This window comes from Leucoraja erinacea, chromosome 15, assembly GCF_028641065.1.
Source record: "Leucoraja erinacea ecotype New England chromosome 15, Leri_hhj_1, whole genome shotgun sequence".
Taxonomy (NCBI): Eukaryota; Metazoa; Chordata; class Chondrichthyes; order Rajiformes; family Rajidae; genus Leucoraja; species Leucoraja erinaceus.
The window spans coordinates 31,866,688-31,885,022 of NC_073391.1; the positions used below are offsets into that span (position 1 = coordinate 31,866,688).

General features: G+C 46.0%; 1 protein-coding gene across 1 annotated transcript in view; it reads left to right on the forward strand.

Moving 5' to 3' along the window:
- Positions 1 to 18,335, forward strand: part of hpse2 (heparanase 2) — a 145,331-nt gene that overhangs the window by 95,821 nt on the left and 31,175 nt on the right. Inside the window, exons 7-9 of the mRNA XM_055647039.1 lie at positions 4,966 to 5,059; positions 8,156 to 8,262; positions 8,981 to 9,095. Of these exons, the coding sequence (XP_055503014.1) occupies positions 4,966 to 5,059; positions 8,156 to 8,262; positions 8,981 to 9,095 (316 nt within the window). The remainder of the gene's footprint in view (positions 1 to 4,965; positions 5,060 to 8,155; positions 8,263 to 8,980; positions 9,096 to 18,335) is intronic.

Genomic DNA, 18,335 nt, shown 5'->3' on the forward strand with positions numbered 1-18,335 from the left:
CCCATCTACGCTCATTCCACCTGCCCCCGTTTGGCCCATAATCCCTCTAAACATTTCCCAGCCATGTACCTACTTCAGTATCAGTCTGAAGAAGGGTCCCAACCGGAAACGTCGTCCATCCATTTCCCTCCACAGATGCTTCCTGACCCGCTGAGTTCCTCCAGCACTTTGTTTTTTCCATTTGTGTAACAGTGTAAGGCAGGGTGAGAGATGCTAATCACTGCCAAAAGAGGAATGTCAATCAAACTTGTTTTTCCATTCAATTTAATACGTTTTTGTCACCAGGAGACACCATTTCTCACTGAGTTACTGAGGAATCTTATTTGCATTTAAATGTAAAACAAAAAAACAATTGCCAATGCAGTAATTACACGCAGTGCTATGCTGTTATGCACATTAAATTAAACATATATGAATACAGATCAGGAATAAGATAAGTTAGAAAAGGTGCAGAGGAAGCCGCAGAAGTGGATAAAATTAAGAGTTTTAGAAGTAATTTGGACTGTTGTAGATTTTTACTCCACCCTACCTTGTAATACATTCCACACTTGTTCTATCCCACATATTAGGGACAATTTACAGAAGTCAATTAACCTACAAACCTGCACATCTTTGGAATGTGGGAGGAAATCGGAGAACCCGGAGAAAACCCACGTGGTCACAAGGAGAACGTGTAATGTACAAGCTCCACTCAGACAGCACCTGAGGTCAGGACCTGGGTCTCTGGCGCTGTAAGGCAGCAACTCCACCACTATGCGCCCCCTCTCTAAACTCTGAACCAAATTAAAATTCGTACTTCTTAGTCTATCACATTTTGATGGATATTTACCGCACAAGCTACATGCAAAGGCTTCCTTTAGTTGTCTTTCAAGATCGATGAATGAACAGAACTGTCTACACTGTGTTCTCCAGCCAGGAGTTTGAGGAAGTCCCAGTTGGCCATGGAAGGCAGAGCATGACGGAGTGGTTCTGGGGTGGGAATGAGTGTTGGGTCTGGACAGAGTAAATCACAACTCCACGGGCCACTGCCCAACCAACAAGCCGGGCAAAAGCCTCAGATAATGCGAGTGAAATCGCAGTTTGCCAACTGTCCAATTTAACAATGTGTTTCTGACAAACTGTCAGCACAAGACATTTTTGTTCAATTTATGGAGAATTGAAACACTTGAGACTGAGTGCCAACTTGATGCTGACATTTAAACATCAGACAATGGACCATTGCCAACCTTTTGACAGACAGGTTTGTACAGGATCATTGTTAACTCCTCGGAGAGAAAATGCAGGAGGTAATTAATAAGCCTACATATACGGTTATACGATTTAAGGGCGGCACGGTGATGCAGAGGTAGAGCTGCTGCCTCACAGCGCCTGAGAACCAGGATCGATCCTGACTACGGGTGCTCTCTGTACGGAGTTTGTACGTTCTACCTGTGACCGCAGGGTCTTCGGGTGGGTCTTCGGTTTCCACCCACACTCGACAGACCCACAGGTTTGTAGGTTAATTGTCTTCTGTAAATTGTTAATTGTCCCTAGTGTGCATATCCATGGAGATCGAAAGCCTCTTAAATATATTTGTCTGTCTAAAACGTCGTCTTTCCATTTCCTTCCTCAGGTGCTGCCTGACTTGTTGAGTTTAATTTAGTTTGGAGATACAGCGCAGAAATAGACCCTTCGGCCCACCGAGTCTGCACTGACCAGCGATCCCCGCATATTAACACTATACTACACGAGGGACAATTTTTTTACATATATACCAAGCCAATTAACCTACAAACCTGTCTGTCTTTTGAGTGTGGGAAGAAACCGAAGTTCTCGGAGAAAACTCATGCAGACGCGGGGGAGTATGTACAAACTCTGTACAGACAAGCACCCGTAGCCGGGATCGAACCCGGGTCTCTGGCGCTGTAAGGCGGTAACTCTACACTGCACCACCGTGCCACATCCAGTTCTTCCAACTGTTGATTTTTAGCTAAATAATCAGCTCGTGGGCTGTGAACCTTCGCATGATCCTTATAATTTTATATTTATCCCGAAGGCTTTGTCCTATTGCTTTCCAAGACCTTTGTTAAAGTCAAACAGTGAATGTTTTTCTTTTCCAGTCTATTTGCTAAAATCTTTCAAAATTCAGAATCTCCTTGCAGGATCTGGCACTTGAAGCACACGAGGTGTCCAAGATCTCCCTGGATGATTCAAATACATCAGAATTCCCAAAGCCAACAACTTCCTGCAGTAGAAACCTTGCTGCTACTGTGCCCATTATTAACCAAGGAGAAAGTCAGGATTCACGTGCATTCAGCTGGGAAGCCACACTGGGAATGAATGAACAACCCTGTGGTAGGCGCGGTGGTGCAACGGTAGAGTTGTAGCCTCACAGTGTCAGAGACCCAGGTTTGACCCTGACTATGGGTGCTGTCTGAACCTCGTTTGTACGTTCACAAAATGGTGGAGCAACTCAGCGGTCTGGCAGCATCTCTGGAGAAAAAGAATAGGTGACGTTTCGGGTCTTCAAGAAGGGTCTCACCTCTTTTCAAGAAGGGTTCCGACCCGAAAGGTCACCTATTCTTTTTCTCCACAGATGCTGCCTGACCCGCTGAGTTGCTCCACCATTTTGTGTCTCTCTTGTGTAGATATGGATTTGGACCCCAAGGTCCCTCTGTACATTGGCGGTACAATGTAATACATCGGGGTTGTGTTGGAAAAGCAGCTTTAACATTGGACCTATGCCTCTGTCCCTTGTTCCCTCTGAATCTACCTCCCTGTGAAGGGACTGTGATGTCCGTAGTATCTCCAAGAGTAATGACATCTCCTCATTGTACAGACACCTCTGGCGTGCATGCAGACACTGTAATCACTTTGAACTCATGTAGGCCTCTCAAACAAGTTGGATAAATGACTGGGTTATTCTATTTCGAGGTGTTGCTTGAGAAAAGACTGCTGTATGGGGAACATGACTTAATGCCACAAGCTCTTGTATATCCAACTGATTGTGCAGCGAACTTAACATCTCAGTTAATTAATAATACTAAGCTAATATTCTCATGGCATTGCAGAGAACAGAATGATTATTACAGATCTATTAAATATTTATTTTCCAAAAATATACTTTATTCAAATGATTTGCAATTATACAATAGAGTGCATTCAATGTACCAATCATACCATTACATCCGTAGAGACAAGGAACTGCAGATGTTGGTTGAGCAGAATAGACACAAATACTGGAGTAACTTAGTGGATCAGGCAGCGCCATTGGAGGACAGTTCTTCAAGAAGGGTCCCGACCTACAATGTCACTTATCCATGTCCTCCAGAGATGCTGCCTGACTCGCTGAGTTACTCCAGCACACTGTCTTTTTTTAAAATAGCATTACATTCCCACAATACATGCACATTTTGTTGTTGTGGAACAATTTTGAAGCAGAGGCAATAGTTTTGGATATGAGTTTGTCTGTCTAAACTGGAGATGATGAAGACGTTCTTCTCTCAATTAAATCTTTAGAATTCTGTAGCCCAGAGTCATCAAATACTTTCAAGGCTGAGGTAAACGGATTTTTGGAGTGTCAAGGAGGCGAGGGTTATGTGAGTTGCTGTGTTGCTCCAGCACTTTGTGTCACTCTTTTGTAAAGCAGCACCTGCAATTCCTTGCCTCTACAAGGCATATGCTACTCTCGATTTTATGTTGCAACTTTACAAACACTGGTTAGGCTACGCTTGGAGTTTATTGTGTACAGTTCTGATCGTTGTATTGTAGGAAGGACGTGATTGCATTGGATAGAGTGCTGAAGAGATTCACCAGGGTATAACCTGGATTAGAGGCCTTTAATTACAGGGAGAGTGTCCGACACATTGGCGTAATGATAGAGTTGCTGCCTTACAGCGCCAGAGACCATGACTTTGGGTGCTTTCTGTACGGACTTTGTGCCTTCTCCCTGTGACCGCGTGGGTTTTCTCCAGGCACTGATTTCCTCCCTCACTCCAAAGAGTTTGTAGGTTAATTGGCATTGGTAACATTGTAAAATTGTTCCTAGTGTGCAGTGTAGTGCTAGTATACGGATAATCGCTGGTCGGCGCGGTCTCGGTGAATCGAAGGGCCAGATGTCTAAAGTCTGAAGTCTAAAGATTAGATAGGCTGGGCTTGTTTTCCCCAGACTAAAGAAGAACAAGGAATGAACTGATAAAAATGCATAGGATTATGTGCGGCACACATTGGCTAGACAGTCAGGATGTTTTTCTCATGGTAGGGGTCTCAAAAACAAGGAGGCCCAAGTTTAAGAGGTAAGGAAAGAGTTTTAAAGGGGAGCTCAGAGAAAAGTTTAACACACAGAGTGGTTGCCATGCTGCCAGAGGAGATGGTGGAATGAGAATCTGATAAAGGGAACATTTTAGAAGGATGAAGGGTGATCTCATTGTAACTTACCGAATGGTGAAAGGCCTGGATAGAGTGGACATGGAGAGGATGTTTCATCAGTGGGAGAGTCATAGAGTCATCGAGTGATACAGTTTGGAAACAGGCCCTTTGGCCCAACTTGCCCATGCCGGCCAACATGTCCCAGATACACTAGCCCCACCTGCCAGCATTTTGTCCATATCCCTCCAAACCTCTATCCATGCAGAACAAGAAGGTTTAGGACCAGGGGGCACAGCATCCAAATAAAAGGACGTACCTTTAGAAAGAAGATGAGGAGGAATTTCTAATGGTCTGCTGGAACAAATAGCCCAGATCTGACCCAGCTTCTTATGAACTCCATGCTTCACTTCACCCGTTTTGAATCTTGACCATCCTAATTTAGCTTTGTGGTTTAGATGGAGGGCCAGCAATCAAAAACGTTAGCTCTGTTTCTCCTCCACAGGAGCTGCCTGACCAGCTGCGTGTCCACAGCATTGTCTGCTTTTATTTCTGGCTCTGGGAAGTTTCTGAGCTGATCAGAGCTAAGGCCTGACTCGTTTTGCTGTCTTCCCGTTGCAGTTACTACATAGATGGGCAAACCGTGAAGGTGACAGACTTCATGAAAACCCGTCTCCTGGACACCCTCTCCGAACAGATTGCCAAGGTACAGAGGGTGAGTTTCTTTATTTCTGCAGTTCAACTAATGACACCATTCAATCGTTGAATGGTTCAATGGTTCTTTATTATCATCTGCGAGGGCCATAACTTTCTGCAGCCTCCTCGTTGTTTTTCCTTCAGAGATACAGCAGAGAAACGGGCCCTTTGGCCCACCGAGTCCACGCCGACCATCCATCACCTGTCCACACTAGTTCCATGTTATCCGACTCTCTCATCCACTCCCTGCACACTAGGGGCAATTTACAGAGGGCCAATTAACCTACGAACCTGCACGTCTTTGCAATGTGGGAGGAAACCAGAGCACCCGAGGTCAGGGTTGAAACTGGGTCTCTGGTGCCGTGAGGCAGAGGCGCTCCAGCTGTGCCATTCGCTCTTGTCAAGAACTCCTAGACTTGCCGTCTTTACTTTGTGAGTGAGTTCAACTGGGGCTTTGGTTTGCCAGCTGGATGCTTGGTATGGAAGAGTTGGACACCGCCAATGTGACCAGCAACCCACACCAGCTGACCGACAGATCTCCATATCCCAGTGTCTGGAATTCTGGAGAACCTGACTGCAGCGCCCTCTACTGACCAATGGCACTGCATTTCCTCATCATTCCCAATCTCTCTCCCCTTGGGAAGGTAATTTCAATTGGCTTCTACCTCCGGCTGCAAGGACTAGAACCATTTAAAAACAAATAGTTGATAGCTATCAGTGTTTGCTGTTTGCTGTATCAGGTTGGCATGGCAGCGCAGCGGTAAAGTTGCTGCCTTGCAGCGCCAGAGACCCGGGTTTGATCCTGACTACGGGGGTGCTGTCTGTACGGAGTTTGTACGTCCTCCTCGTGACCGTGTGGGTTTTCTCTGGGTTCTCCGGTTTCCTCGCAAACTCCAAAGACCTACCAGCTGCGCCACTGTGCCACCCTCATTGGCTAATCACAGGAAGAGTTTTGCCTTTTACCAGAAAGTGCATTTCCATGCAGAGAAATTGGACCCACAGTTCAGACCACCAGTGAATCAGAGGTGGGAATTGTCTGAGGAAGGAAGGCTTAAATTGTCACAGTCCGTAGATGAAATTAAACTGAGAGAGGTGAAGGCTGTGTGGTTTGAAGTGCAAGAATGAGAAGAACAGAGTGTGGAATATGGGATTCATGTAGGCAAGTGGGTTTAGAGAGAATGAGGGAGATGCAGCTCAGAAACCAGCCCTTTGGCCACCGAGTCTCTGCCAAACATTGATCACCCATTCACACTCATTCCACTGTCTTAATTTCCAATGGATTAAACATCCTATCCCCGACTACACAGGTGGGCTGTGTGTGCATGCCAAGAATTAAGAGAAGATAGACACAAAATGCGGGAGTAACTCAGCGGGACAGGCAGCATCTCTGGAGAGAAGGAATTGGTGACGTTTCTGGTCGAGACCCTTCTTCAGACTGAATTCAGTGACTTTATGCACCAGGAAAGGAAAAATGACATTCTTACTTGATGCAGCTTTTCTGGCCCATTAATGCAATAACTTCACAAATAAATATACAATGATAAATAATAAAATAAATTATCAGCAACACCAAATAGGCAGATTATAATAGTGAGAAACTGAAGAATGGAGTCCAACCAAAACATTGTAGAAAATAAAGTGCTGGAGTAACACAATGGGTCAAGCAGCATCCCTGGAGAAAAAGGATGAATGACGTTTCAGGTCGGGACCCTTCTTCCATTTATATTCACTGCCTTCTTGAAGCAGGATTTTCTTGCCTCCATTTCTTTCCACCACCCCACTCCCCCCACCCCTTCCCCCTCCTACTTTCAGTTGAAGAAGGTTCCCAATCTGAAAAACGTCACCTGTTCTTTTTCTCCAGAGATGCTGCCTGACCCACTGATTTACCCCAGCACTTGGTGTCTGTCTGCGGAGGAGGAAGTGTTGTTGCCAATTTGCACCGATTGTAACATTGGAGTCAAGTGTGCGCCAATGAGCAGCCAGTACATCGCGTACAGCTCTTAATCATTCCTGCCTTCAGGCAGCCGCAGAGCAACTTGTTTTGACTGTTTCTCATAAGCCTACATTCTTAGCCACAGCAGAATACATTTATATCAAGGCTTATCCCATTGAAGAACAAGAGACTGAATTTTTAAACAAAAAAAATTATTGAAGCCTGTCCAGTGAATTCTAAGGCACAGTAAAGTTGTTTTCATAAACTCCTCAAATAGCATTAAATATTGGCAGGCATTTGCGAGCTTTGAGAAGGACAGCTTAATCTGGACTGTTCTGGTACCCTCAAATCTTAGTCCTTTTACCCAAGGTTACTCTACACTCTTCTCTCTTGAACTTAAAGCACATTGGACTTCTAACACTTTTAACTTCTCGTGCAGATGATTTATCAGGGCGTGCAGATGCTGCCTGACCTGCTGAACATTTCTGATGGTTTCATTTAAGATTGGGGGGTTTTGTAGAGCAGAGGGATCTAGGAGTTCAAGTATATAATTTATTGAAAGTGGCAACTTGCCATGTTCTTTCTTCACTGCCTGCTTTACCTGCATGCTTACTTTAATTGACTGATGAACAAGGACCCCCCCAGATCCCGTTGTACTTCCCCTTTTCCCAACTTGACTCTATTTAGATAATAATATGTCTTCCTGTTTTTGCCACCAAAGTGGATAACCTCACATGTATCTACATTAAACTGCATCTGCCATGCATCTGACCACTCACCCAACCTGTCCAAGTCACCCTGCATCCTCATAGCATCCTCTTCACAGTTCACACTGCCACCCAGCTTTGTGTCATTTGCAAATTTACCAATATTACTTTTAATCACTTCACCTAAATCATTGATGTATATTATACATAGCTGCAGTCCTGGCACCGAGACTTGCGGTGCCCACTAGTCACTGCCTGCCATGTTCTCAGGAGATGTTGCTTGACCCGTTGAGTTACTCCAGCACTTTGTGTCCTTCTGTGTAAACCAGCATCTGCAGTTCCTTGTTTCTATCATTCTGGTGAACATCTTCTGTACCCCTTCCAAAGCATCTACATCTTTCCTAACTGTATTGTCCACCAGAACAGCAACATATGACCGACTCCCATACTTTGAAGTCTCTTTTCATTCCAACAGATCGTGAACTCTCATGCCCCAGGGAAAAAAGTTTGGCTGGCAGGAGTTGGCCCGTCATGGGCTGGAGGGAACTCAAACCTCTCGGATACCTTTGCAGCGGGATTTCTGTAAGTAACTGAATTTAAATGCTCCGACCGATAATCAGATCAGACAAATGTTCGGACCACCTATTGCACTGCTAGGGACTTGTTTTTCTAATTTAGTTTAGTTTAGAGATACAGTGTGCAAACAGTCCCTTCGGCCCTCCGAGTCCGCATCGACCAGCGATGCCTCGTACAAGAGGTCTATCCTACACTCTAGGGACAATTTTACAGAAGCCAATTAACCTACAGACCTGCAGTTTTTGGAGTGTGGGTGGAAACCGGAGCACCCGGAGGAAACCCACCAAGTCACAAGGAGAACGTAGAAACTCCACACAGACAGCACCCGCAGTCAGGTTCCAACCCGGGTCTCTGACACTGTAAGGCAACAACTCTGCCACTGTGCCACCAACCTGAGAGGCAACTTTTTCACACAGAGATTGGTGGGTATATGGAATGATCTACCAGAGGAGGTAGTTGAGGCAGGTACTATCACAACATTTAAGACATTTGGACAGGTACATGGATAGGATCAGTTTATAGGGATATGGGCCAAACGCAGGTAGGTGGGACTAATGTAGATGGGGCATGTTGGTTGCTTTGGGCAAGTTCAGTCGAAGGGACTGTTTCTATGCTGTATGACTACGACTCTAAGAACCAGGGTTTTCACAGCATCCTGGAGTATATGACAAGACATTACTCTGAATCTGAATCTGAATCTGAATCATTCCTTCTTTTCCCTCAGCTGGTTAAACACACTGGGAATGTCGGCCAAACAAGGTATGGACGTGGTTGTCCGAAATTCATTCTTTGACCATGGATATAATCACCTGGTGGATCAAAACTTCAACCCACTGCCGGTAAGCTGAATGAAGTCTTCGCTTCTTCCTGCCTTGTTAACAGGACTTCTAACGAGTCCCGATGGAAACGAGGTGCGGCACGGTGGCGCAGCGGTAGCTTTGCTGCCTCAAAGCATCAGAGATCTGGGTTCGATCCGTTCAACTACGGGTGGAGTGGGGAGTTTTTATGTCCTCCCTCTGACCACGTGGGTTTTCTCTGAGTGCTCTGATTTCCTCCCACACTCCAAAGACTTGCAGGTTTGTAGGTCTAGTAGTATTTGCCCTCAAATATTTGACATTTCCACCCTGGGGTAAAAGGTTCTGATTGTCTATCCTATCTACGCCTCCCATAATGGTATATACCTCTATCAGGCCTCCACTCAACTTCCAGCGTTACAGAGAAAACAATCCAAGTCTGTCCACCCTCTCCCTGTAGCCAATAACATCTAACTCAGGCATCACTCTGGTAAACCTCCTCTGCACTCTCTCTAATCTCTTCTGTCTGCATGTGGTCCAAATCCTTCCATTGGGTTTGGACCACATATCCATGTGTCTATCTAAAAGCCTCTAAAACACCACTATCGCATCTGCCTCCATCACCTGCCCTGGCAGCACATTCAAGGCACCTACTGCTCCAGTCTATGCATTAAAAACTTGCCTCACACTAATGGGATTAGTGTAAATGGGACCTGCTTCCTTCTGTGACCCTTTAACACCAGCATAGTCTCGGAACACTAACTCAAACCTGCTGCCTTCATTTATTCAATCCTCCCCCTCTGAACCTCATGCACCCCCCCCCCCCTCCCCCCCACCGAGAAGTGCCAGCCCCTGTTAGCCCAGTATCCCAGCAGGGAGGGATCTGACTCCTGAGGAGCTAGGACCCAGCAGATGTAACGTTGCTGCTCACATCAAAGTGAATGGGCATCTAACGTGCAGCTGGAGCAGCGCACCTGTCCACCACGATGGAAGGTGCCCAGCTGCTTTGATTTCCCCCCATAAATTGCAAAGCCACAACCAGGTGCTGTATGACTGGGAGGTGAAAAGCTGCACGCTGTTTCCATCGGCAGGTCGCCTCCAATGCAACTTGAAAGCAGCAGTCTCTTGAGTTGAGTTTAGTTTATGGTCACGTCTACTGAGGTACAGTGATGCTTTTGTTGCCCGCTAACCAGTCAGCGGAATGACAATACATGATTGTAATCGAGCCATCCACAGCTCCATTGCAGATACACGATAAAGGGATTAACATGAAAAACGTTTAGTGCAAGATAAAGTTCAATCAAAGATAGTCCAACGGTCTCCAATGAGGTAGATAGTAGCCCAGGGCTCCTCTCTAGTTCTTGGTGCAAGTTTTGTGTGTGTGTGTGTGTGTGTGTGTGTGTGTGTGTGTGGGTGTGTGTGTGTGCGTGTGTGTGTGTGTGTGTGTGTGTGTGTGTGTGTGTGTGGCTGTGTGTGTGGGTGTGTGTGTGTGTGTGTGTGTGTGTGTGTGTTGTGTGTGTGTGATGAGTGTGTGTGTGTTGTGTGTGTGTGTGGTGCAGTGTGTGTGGTGTGTGTGTGTGTGTGTGTGTGCAAGAATGGTTCAAGAACCGGAGGACATAGCTTTAAGATATGGGGGGGGGGGACGTTTATTAGGAACCTGAGGGGTAACGTTTTCACACAAAGGGTGCTGGGTATATGCAACTAGTTGCCAGAGGAGGTAGTTGAGGCAGGTACAATTGCAACATCTAAGAAACAATTAGACAGGTAGATGGATAGGGTATGTTTAGAGGGATATGAGCCAAACGCAGGCAGGTGGGACTAGTGTAGATGGGACATGTTGGCTGGTGTGGGTAGATTGGGCCAATGGGCCTGTTTCTACACTGTAGGACTATGACTTAATGCTTCTTTACTATTACGTGTAACAAGGTTCAGTGAAACAATTTTTCTGCATACAGATCAGTGAGATTCTTGCTACACATAAATACAATCCCTGATTGAGTACAGATTGTATAGAAACAGCCCACTGAGTCCATATGCAAAAGACGCCAGGGTTTGTTGCCATTTTCACAGTCCCAGCTGTAGCTGGTCGTAAAGGCCCGTTGCAGCCGACACCTCCGTCCGTATGGTCCCATGAACCGTCGTCCCTCTCCTCGCCCGGCCACCTTCAGCCTTCGTGCCCTGGGGGCGCCTCTGCTGCCGATCTTGGGGGCGCAGAGGGTTCCTTCTTACAGGCCCTGTGAGCAGCGTCCGCCGCTGCTGTCCCCGACTCCCTCCTCCCTCCTCCTCTCTGGTTCCCGGTCCTCAGGGGGGCTGGAGACGAGCCTTGGACAAGATTCCCACTCCAGGAGGGGTTCCTGGTCCCGTGGCGGTGGAGCCAAGCTTGCTGCTGGGGTGTGGCAGTGCCCCCCGGCATTTAGGAAGCTTCATATGGGCGCTGTGGAAAGATTGGTAAGAAAAAGGCACAAAGTGCTTCACAGTCTACAGCAGTGTCTCGACCCAAAATGTTTCCAACACTGCATCCATATTCTCCAGAGATGCTGCCTGACCCGCTGATTTACTCCGGTACTTTGTGTTTTGTTTTATAAAGAAGCACCTGCAGTTCCTTGTATCTCCGTGGATTAGGTTAAGCTTGAAATCACGCGTCACCAGATTCAGGAACAGCTTTGTTCCCCACTGTTATCAGGGTTCTGACACAGTTCTTCCATAAGCTAGGGTACTGTCCGATTCACCTCTACACCATTGCGGACATTGGACTTTAGCAGGCAGGTTGGGGAAAGGGTCTCGGCAAAGCGCGGCCCAAGCAGATGACCACAGCGGTGGAACTGGAGGAGGACGGTGTCTGGCCGGTGGGTAGAGAATCACAACGGCTGAGAAGGTGGAAGAAGGCAGGTGAAGGGAGAGATTCCTAACTTTAGTGATTCAGGACGGAAACAGGCCCTTCGGCCCACTGAATCCACACCGATTACTGATCACCCCGTACACCAACACCAGGGCCAATTTTACAATGTTACCGAAGCCAATTAACCTACAAACCTGCACAACTTTGGAGTGTGGGAGGAAACTAGAGAACCTGGTGAAAACAAACGCAGTCACAGGGAGAATGTAAAAACTCCATACAGACAGCACCCGTAGCAACTTTCCCACTGCGCCACTGTGCCGCCTCCACCACCGTGGTGGAATCCATGCTGTTGGACCCGGGTCTGTCTCTGTCAACACAATGCGGTGGCTGTCTGTGCACTAGTCACTCCCACGTTAGCAGATGTCAAGCACAGGAGGGATAAAGTCCCTGACTCTAGAATCACCCTCGTTAACCATCTCACGACCCACAGAAAGGACTCACAAGGAGGACAACCATACTCGATTTCAAGTGATTCGTAAGTTCATAAATTCTAGGAGCAGAATTAAGCCATTCGGCCCATCAAGTCTACTCCACCATTCAATCACGGCTTGTCTATCTTTCTCTCTCACCCCCATCCTCCTGCCCTCTACACTAAACCCCTGACATCCTTACAAATTAAAAATCGGTCAATGTCCACCTTACAAATACCCAATGACCACCTCCCCAGCCATCTGGGGCAATGAATTCCACGGATTCACCACCCTTTGATCGGATGAGGTCCAGGGGATTTAAAATCCCATCGGAAAGCTGACAATGGAACCTTCTGTCGGAATGGAGTTTTATGTTTGATTATCTTCATTGGCAGACATTGGACAATTCTGGATTGTTTTCTCTGGAACGTCGGAGGTTGCTGGGAGACCTGACAGAAGTATGTAAATTTATTAGAGGCATAGATAGGAGTTTGTACGTTCTCTCTGTGACCACGTGGGTTTCTCTGGGTGCTCAGGTTTCCTCCCACATTCCAAGGAGGTGCAGGTTGGTAGGTTGATTGGCTTCTGTAAATCATTCCTAGTGTGTCGGATAGAACTAGTGTATGGGTGACCATTGGTTGGCATGGACTCGGAGGGCCAAAGGGCCTGTTTCTACGCTGTATTATGAAAGTAACATAGATTAGATAGACAATAGCTTTAGAATTACAGGAGATGAGCAGGGGCAAGTTTTTTTACAGAGAGGGTGGTGGGTGCCTGGAACGTGCTGCTGGAGGTGGCAGTAGAGGTAAATACAATTTTTGTGTTCAGGAGGCTTTTGGATAGGCACATGGACATATAGGGAATAGTGGGATATGGATTACGTGGAGGCAGAGGAGACTCGTTTACCTTGGCATCATGCAACATTGTGGTCCGAAGGGCCTGCTCCTGTGCTGTACTGTTACATGCTCTAAGACTTGAGACCTACACCCAACCTACTGGTTTGCAAATAATCTCTCAGTAGGCACCACAAAACTTGGTACATCTGTTCAGATTATGTTACCATGGTGACAGGACATACTGTGGATTTTATTTTTACTGAGCCATAATTTTATTGGAAGTGATCTAATTTTAAACATAAACCCTGTTTTGCTACTCTCCCTGAAGAATCTTAGGCTCGACAATAAATCGGCACACAGGAAGTTGAGAGACCACATTTCTGATGTCCTCAATTCATAGTGTACAATGTCCTTCTGATCTCTGTATGAATGGCAATATTTCTTTCATGTTAATTGGCTCATAAAGCTTCACCTGCATATTAAATTGGCTAACTTGGCAGTGCTGTGCAGTGCATGGAACTTAGAACTGTACAGCCCACAATGTCTCTGCTGAATATGATGCCAACTCTTATCTGTCTATGCATATTGCCTATCCCCCCATTCCCTGCATATCCATGTGCCCATCCAAAAGCCTCTTAAACACCACTATCGTATGAGCCTCAACCACCACCCCTTGCAGATCGTTCCAGACACCCACCACTTTCTGTGCAAAAATGATGCCCCACAGGTCTCCTTTATACTTTGCCACCCCCCCCCCCCTGGAAATGTGTTTGAGGCATTCACCACCCTTTTTGCAATAAACGTCATCCCACACATCTTCTTTTAAATTTTGCCCCACTCACCTTAAAGCAATGTCCTCTAGTATTTGATATTTCCATGCACTCTGAAATAACCCAGCAAGTCTTGCATTTGAGAGGGAGTCGGGGGAAGATCATAACTACTGCTGCCACCAGGGTTGTGCACAAGTCACAAACAAATTGTGTAAATGAAAGGAGAATGGAGAATGTGGTTGGGAAGGAAAAAACACAATCGAATGGGGGAGCAGACTTGATGGACCGAATGGCCAAATTTTGCTCCAATGTCTTATGATCTTAGGAAATCAATAAACACATCAATTGTATTACGCTGTCAAAACTATAGCAGTAAAAACCTTTGACATACTCTGTTTTACTCCTTCCTATTTTGCACCAGAAGTAAGTTTGTCTTCTGTCAGAGAATTTCCCTGCATAACAGCACCAAATCCCTTCCAGTACTCTTAAAACTATTCGACCAACAAACCTTTCTTTTCCCCTGTGAGAATAGATTTGTAATGGATCAGTAATGTTGCAGTTTTTCCTCCACATGTGTCCCAGGGGGCAGAAGAAACTCTTAACTTTTGACTTGGTGGTTAACCTAAGCAGCCCATAGTCACCTCCGCAGTATGATTCAATACATATGTACTAAAATAACTCCTGATATAACACCCACTCTGGGATAGCTCACTGCATTCGCTGCAGAACCATTAATGGCAATAGGTCTCTCTTGCAATCCTCAAAAGGCAGGGATTGTCTTAGTTGAAAAGTTCGTGAGCTCGTTTACATAGAACAGTACAGCACAGGAACAGGCCCTTCGGCCCACATCATCAGTGCTGGACATGAGGCCAACTCTTATCTGCCTGCACATATTCCATATCCCTCCATTACCAGTATATACATGTGCCTATCCAAAAGTCTCTCGAATGCCACTGTTGTATCTGCCTCAACCACCACACCCAGCAGCGCGTTCCGGGCACCGACCACCTTATGTATAATAAAACCTGTCCCACACATCTCTTTTAAACGTTGCTCCTCTCTCCTTAAAGCTATGCCCTCTAGTATTTGATATTTCCATGCTGGGAAACAGGGTCTGACTCCCCCATCGATGCCTCTCACAATTTTATATACTTCCATCAAGTTTGCCCTCAGTCTCTGGAAGTGCAGAGAAAACAATCTGTCCAACATCTCCTTGAAGCCAATACCCCTGAACCCAGGAATCATTCTGGTGAACTATCTCTGCACCCTTTCCAATGCCATATCCTTGTTCTCATGTGGCAGTCAGAAGAGCACACAATACTCCAAATGTGGCCCAACCAAATTCCTATAAACCTGCAAAAATGTACATAGTTTCTGATTGCCTAAGACCCAAGATAGAATGACCTACTAATATAAAACATTTCATGGAGTCATAGTCACACAGCACGGAAACAGGCTCTTTGGCCCAATTTGTCCATGCCATCCAAGATGCCCCATCTACACCAGTCCCACCTTCCCACGTTTGACAAATATCCCTCTAAACCTTTCCTATCTATGTACATATCTGTCCAACTGTTTATTAAATGTTTAGAGCAAGATAAATTCCAGTAAAGTCTGATGAAAGACAGTTGTAAGGTCTCCAATGAGGTAGATGTCAGGTCAGGACCGCTCTCTAGTCGGTGATAGGATGGTTCAATTGCCTGATAACAGCCAGGAAGAAATTGTGCCTGAATCGGGAGGAGTGCATTTTCCAACCTGTACCGTTTGCCTGATGGGAGAGGGGATAAGAGGGTGTGGCTGGAGTGAGACTCATCTTTGATTATGCTGGTGACCTTACCAAGGCAGCGTGGTGAAGATGGACTCAATGGAAGGGAGGTTGGTTTGCGTGATGGTCTGGGCTGCGTCCACAATTCTCTGCAATCTATTGTTTGTGTTTATGTGCATGCATGTGTGTTTGTGAGTGTGATTGTGTGTGTGCATATATGTGTGTGTGTGTGTGACTGTATGACTGTGTGTGTATATGTGTGTGTGTGTGTGTGTGACTGTATGGTGCGACTGTGTGTGCAAGTGAGTGTGTTTGTGCATTTTTTTCTGTTCCCATGCCTGCATGTTGTGTGAATGTCTTTGTGAGACTGTGTGAGACGTTTGCCCCATACTGACTTTATTTCTTGGAGCTCGGATCTGTCGTACAGTTTTTCCCGTGGGAGCTATCAGGAGGATGAAAGAGGTGCTAGTTTACAGTTCGGAATGTAAACCTGTATCAACGATCTCCCGGGAAACATTATCTGCATGTCACTGCGCCTTGTGTACCTAATTGTCAGAACAGCACATGTCGGCATGGTTTTGTGTGCAGATCAGCTCTTGAAAGACATGCAACCTTACACAAGGGATCGTTTAGTTTATTATTGTCACGTGTGCTGTGGTACAGTGAAAAACTTTTGTCTGCGTGCTATCCAGTCAAAGAATAGACGATACATGATTACAATCGAGCCGTCCATTGTGTACAGATAAAGGATCAAGGGTACAGCATTTAGTGCAAGATATAACATTGAAGTCCAATAAAGTCTGGTGGAAGATCGTTCAAAGGTCTCCAATGAGATAGATGGGAGGTCAGGACCGCTCTCTAGCTGATGAGAGGATCGGTCATTTAATTGTTTGACTTTCTTTACCTCTGCAAATGTATCTGGCTGACTAGGATTCAGACACCACTTTATTTTTATACCTGCTCTCTTTGCAGTACACCATCCATAACAGTAAAATCGTGTCAAGTGCAGTCCTGTATTTAATTACTGTGAGGATTCAGGTCCCAGTCCATAATAGTGGCTGATGTAAATCCTTGGCCATCTGAGGTAAGGGGGTTGAGGAAAAAGGGAAGGAAAAGATTTCACCTTAACAGCCCGAAATGTAGAGAATGCTCCCAGTCTCGATCCCCTTCTTCGTGCTATTGATGGAATAGTGTCTCCATGAGTAATGAAACACTTTCAGCTACGGATAGGAACGGAAATACAATGGAAATGCTGGAATCTTCAGCAAAACATAAAGTGCTGGAGAATCATGCGTGTGTTGCTGTGTGTATACATGTGTGTGTGTGCATGCGCATGCATGTGTATGATATGGTGTACACGTGTGTGTGTATGCATATAAATGTGTGAGTGCGTGCATGCACATGTGTGCGTACGTATGTTTATGTACGTATATTGCACAGAAGTGTATATGTCCAGTGACACAAGCAGCCCTTCCAGGTGAAGCAGAGGTTCACGTACACCTCCTCTAACGTCATCTATCGCATCTGGTGTTCCTGATGTGGCCTCCTGTACATCAGCGAGACCAAGTGTGGAGAAGGCGACCATTTTGCTGAGCACTTGTGCTCACCCCGCCAAGGCCTGCGTGGTCTCCCAGTGAACCACTCCCCCTCCCATTCCCATATTGACCCCCCATCCTCAGCACTTTTCCATCTTTATCCCCTATTATAATCAGCCTGAGGAAAGTAAGTAAGTAAGTAAGTAAGTAAGTTTTATTTATATAGCACCTTTTAAGTCAACTCGCATTGACACCAAAGTGCTTTACATAAAATAGATAATAAGTTTCCACACAAACCATAGAAAAAGGTTAAAAAAAAATAAAGAGAATGGACACAACACATTATAGAGTTCAACACAAACGTCCCCCCACAGCAGAATCAAACATTTCCACTGTGGGGAAAGGCACCAGAAAGTTACGGCCTCTTCCTCTGTGAAACACCCGAGGTCGGGGCCCATTTGTGGCCTTGCAGCCAGTCAATGATTTTCAGGACCCTCTTGCCGTGAAGATGGAACTCCGGCATCAGGTGAAACATTCCTCAGCGGCTTGGAAAGTCTGGAGCGGCTGTCATAGTAATGAGGAAAGGCCCCAAACAGCTTCATCCCCTCTGTTACCAGGCTTCTGTAGGATCTTTCCATAAGCTAGGGTATTGTCCGATTCATCTCTACCACATTGCAGACATTGGACTTTGTCTATGGAAGTGATGTGCCACAATGCTGAGAACTGTTCTCTACACACTGTATCTTCCCCTTGGTCTATCCATTGTACTTCAGACCAACTTGGTTGTATTTATGCAGAGTAAATATGATCTGAAACCAAATGAGATACAAAGTGTTGGAGTAACTCAGTGGTTAAGGCAGCATCCCTGGAGAACATGAATAGGTGATGTTTTGGGTCGGGACCCTTCTCCAGAGATGCTGCCCGACCCACTGAGCAACCCCAGCACTGTGCAAGCCCGTACGTGATCCGTATGTCCCTGAAGTTCCATGTGTCTATCCAGAAGCCCCTTAAACGCCAGTAAGTACCACTATTGTATCTGCCTCCACCACCACTGACATCCATCAGTGTAA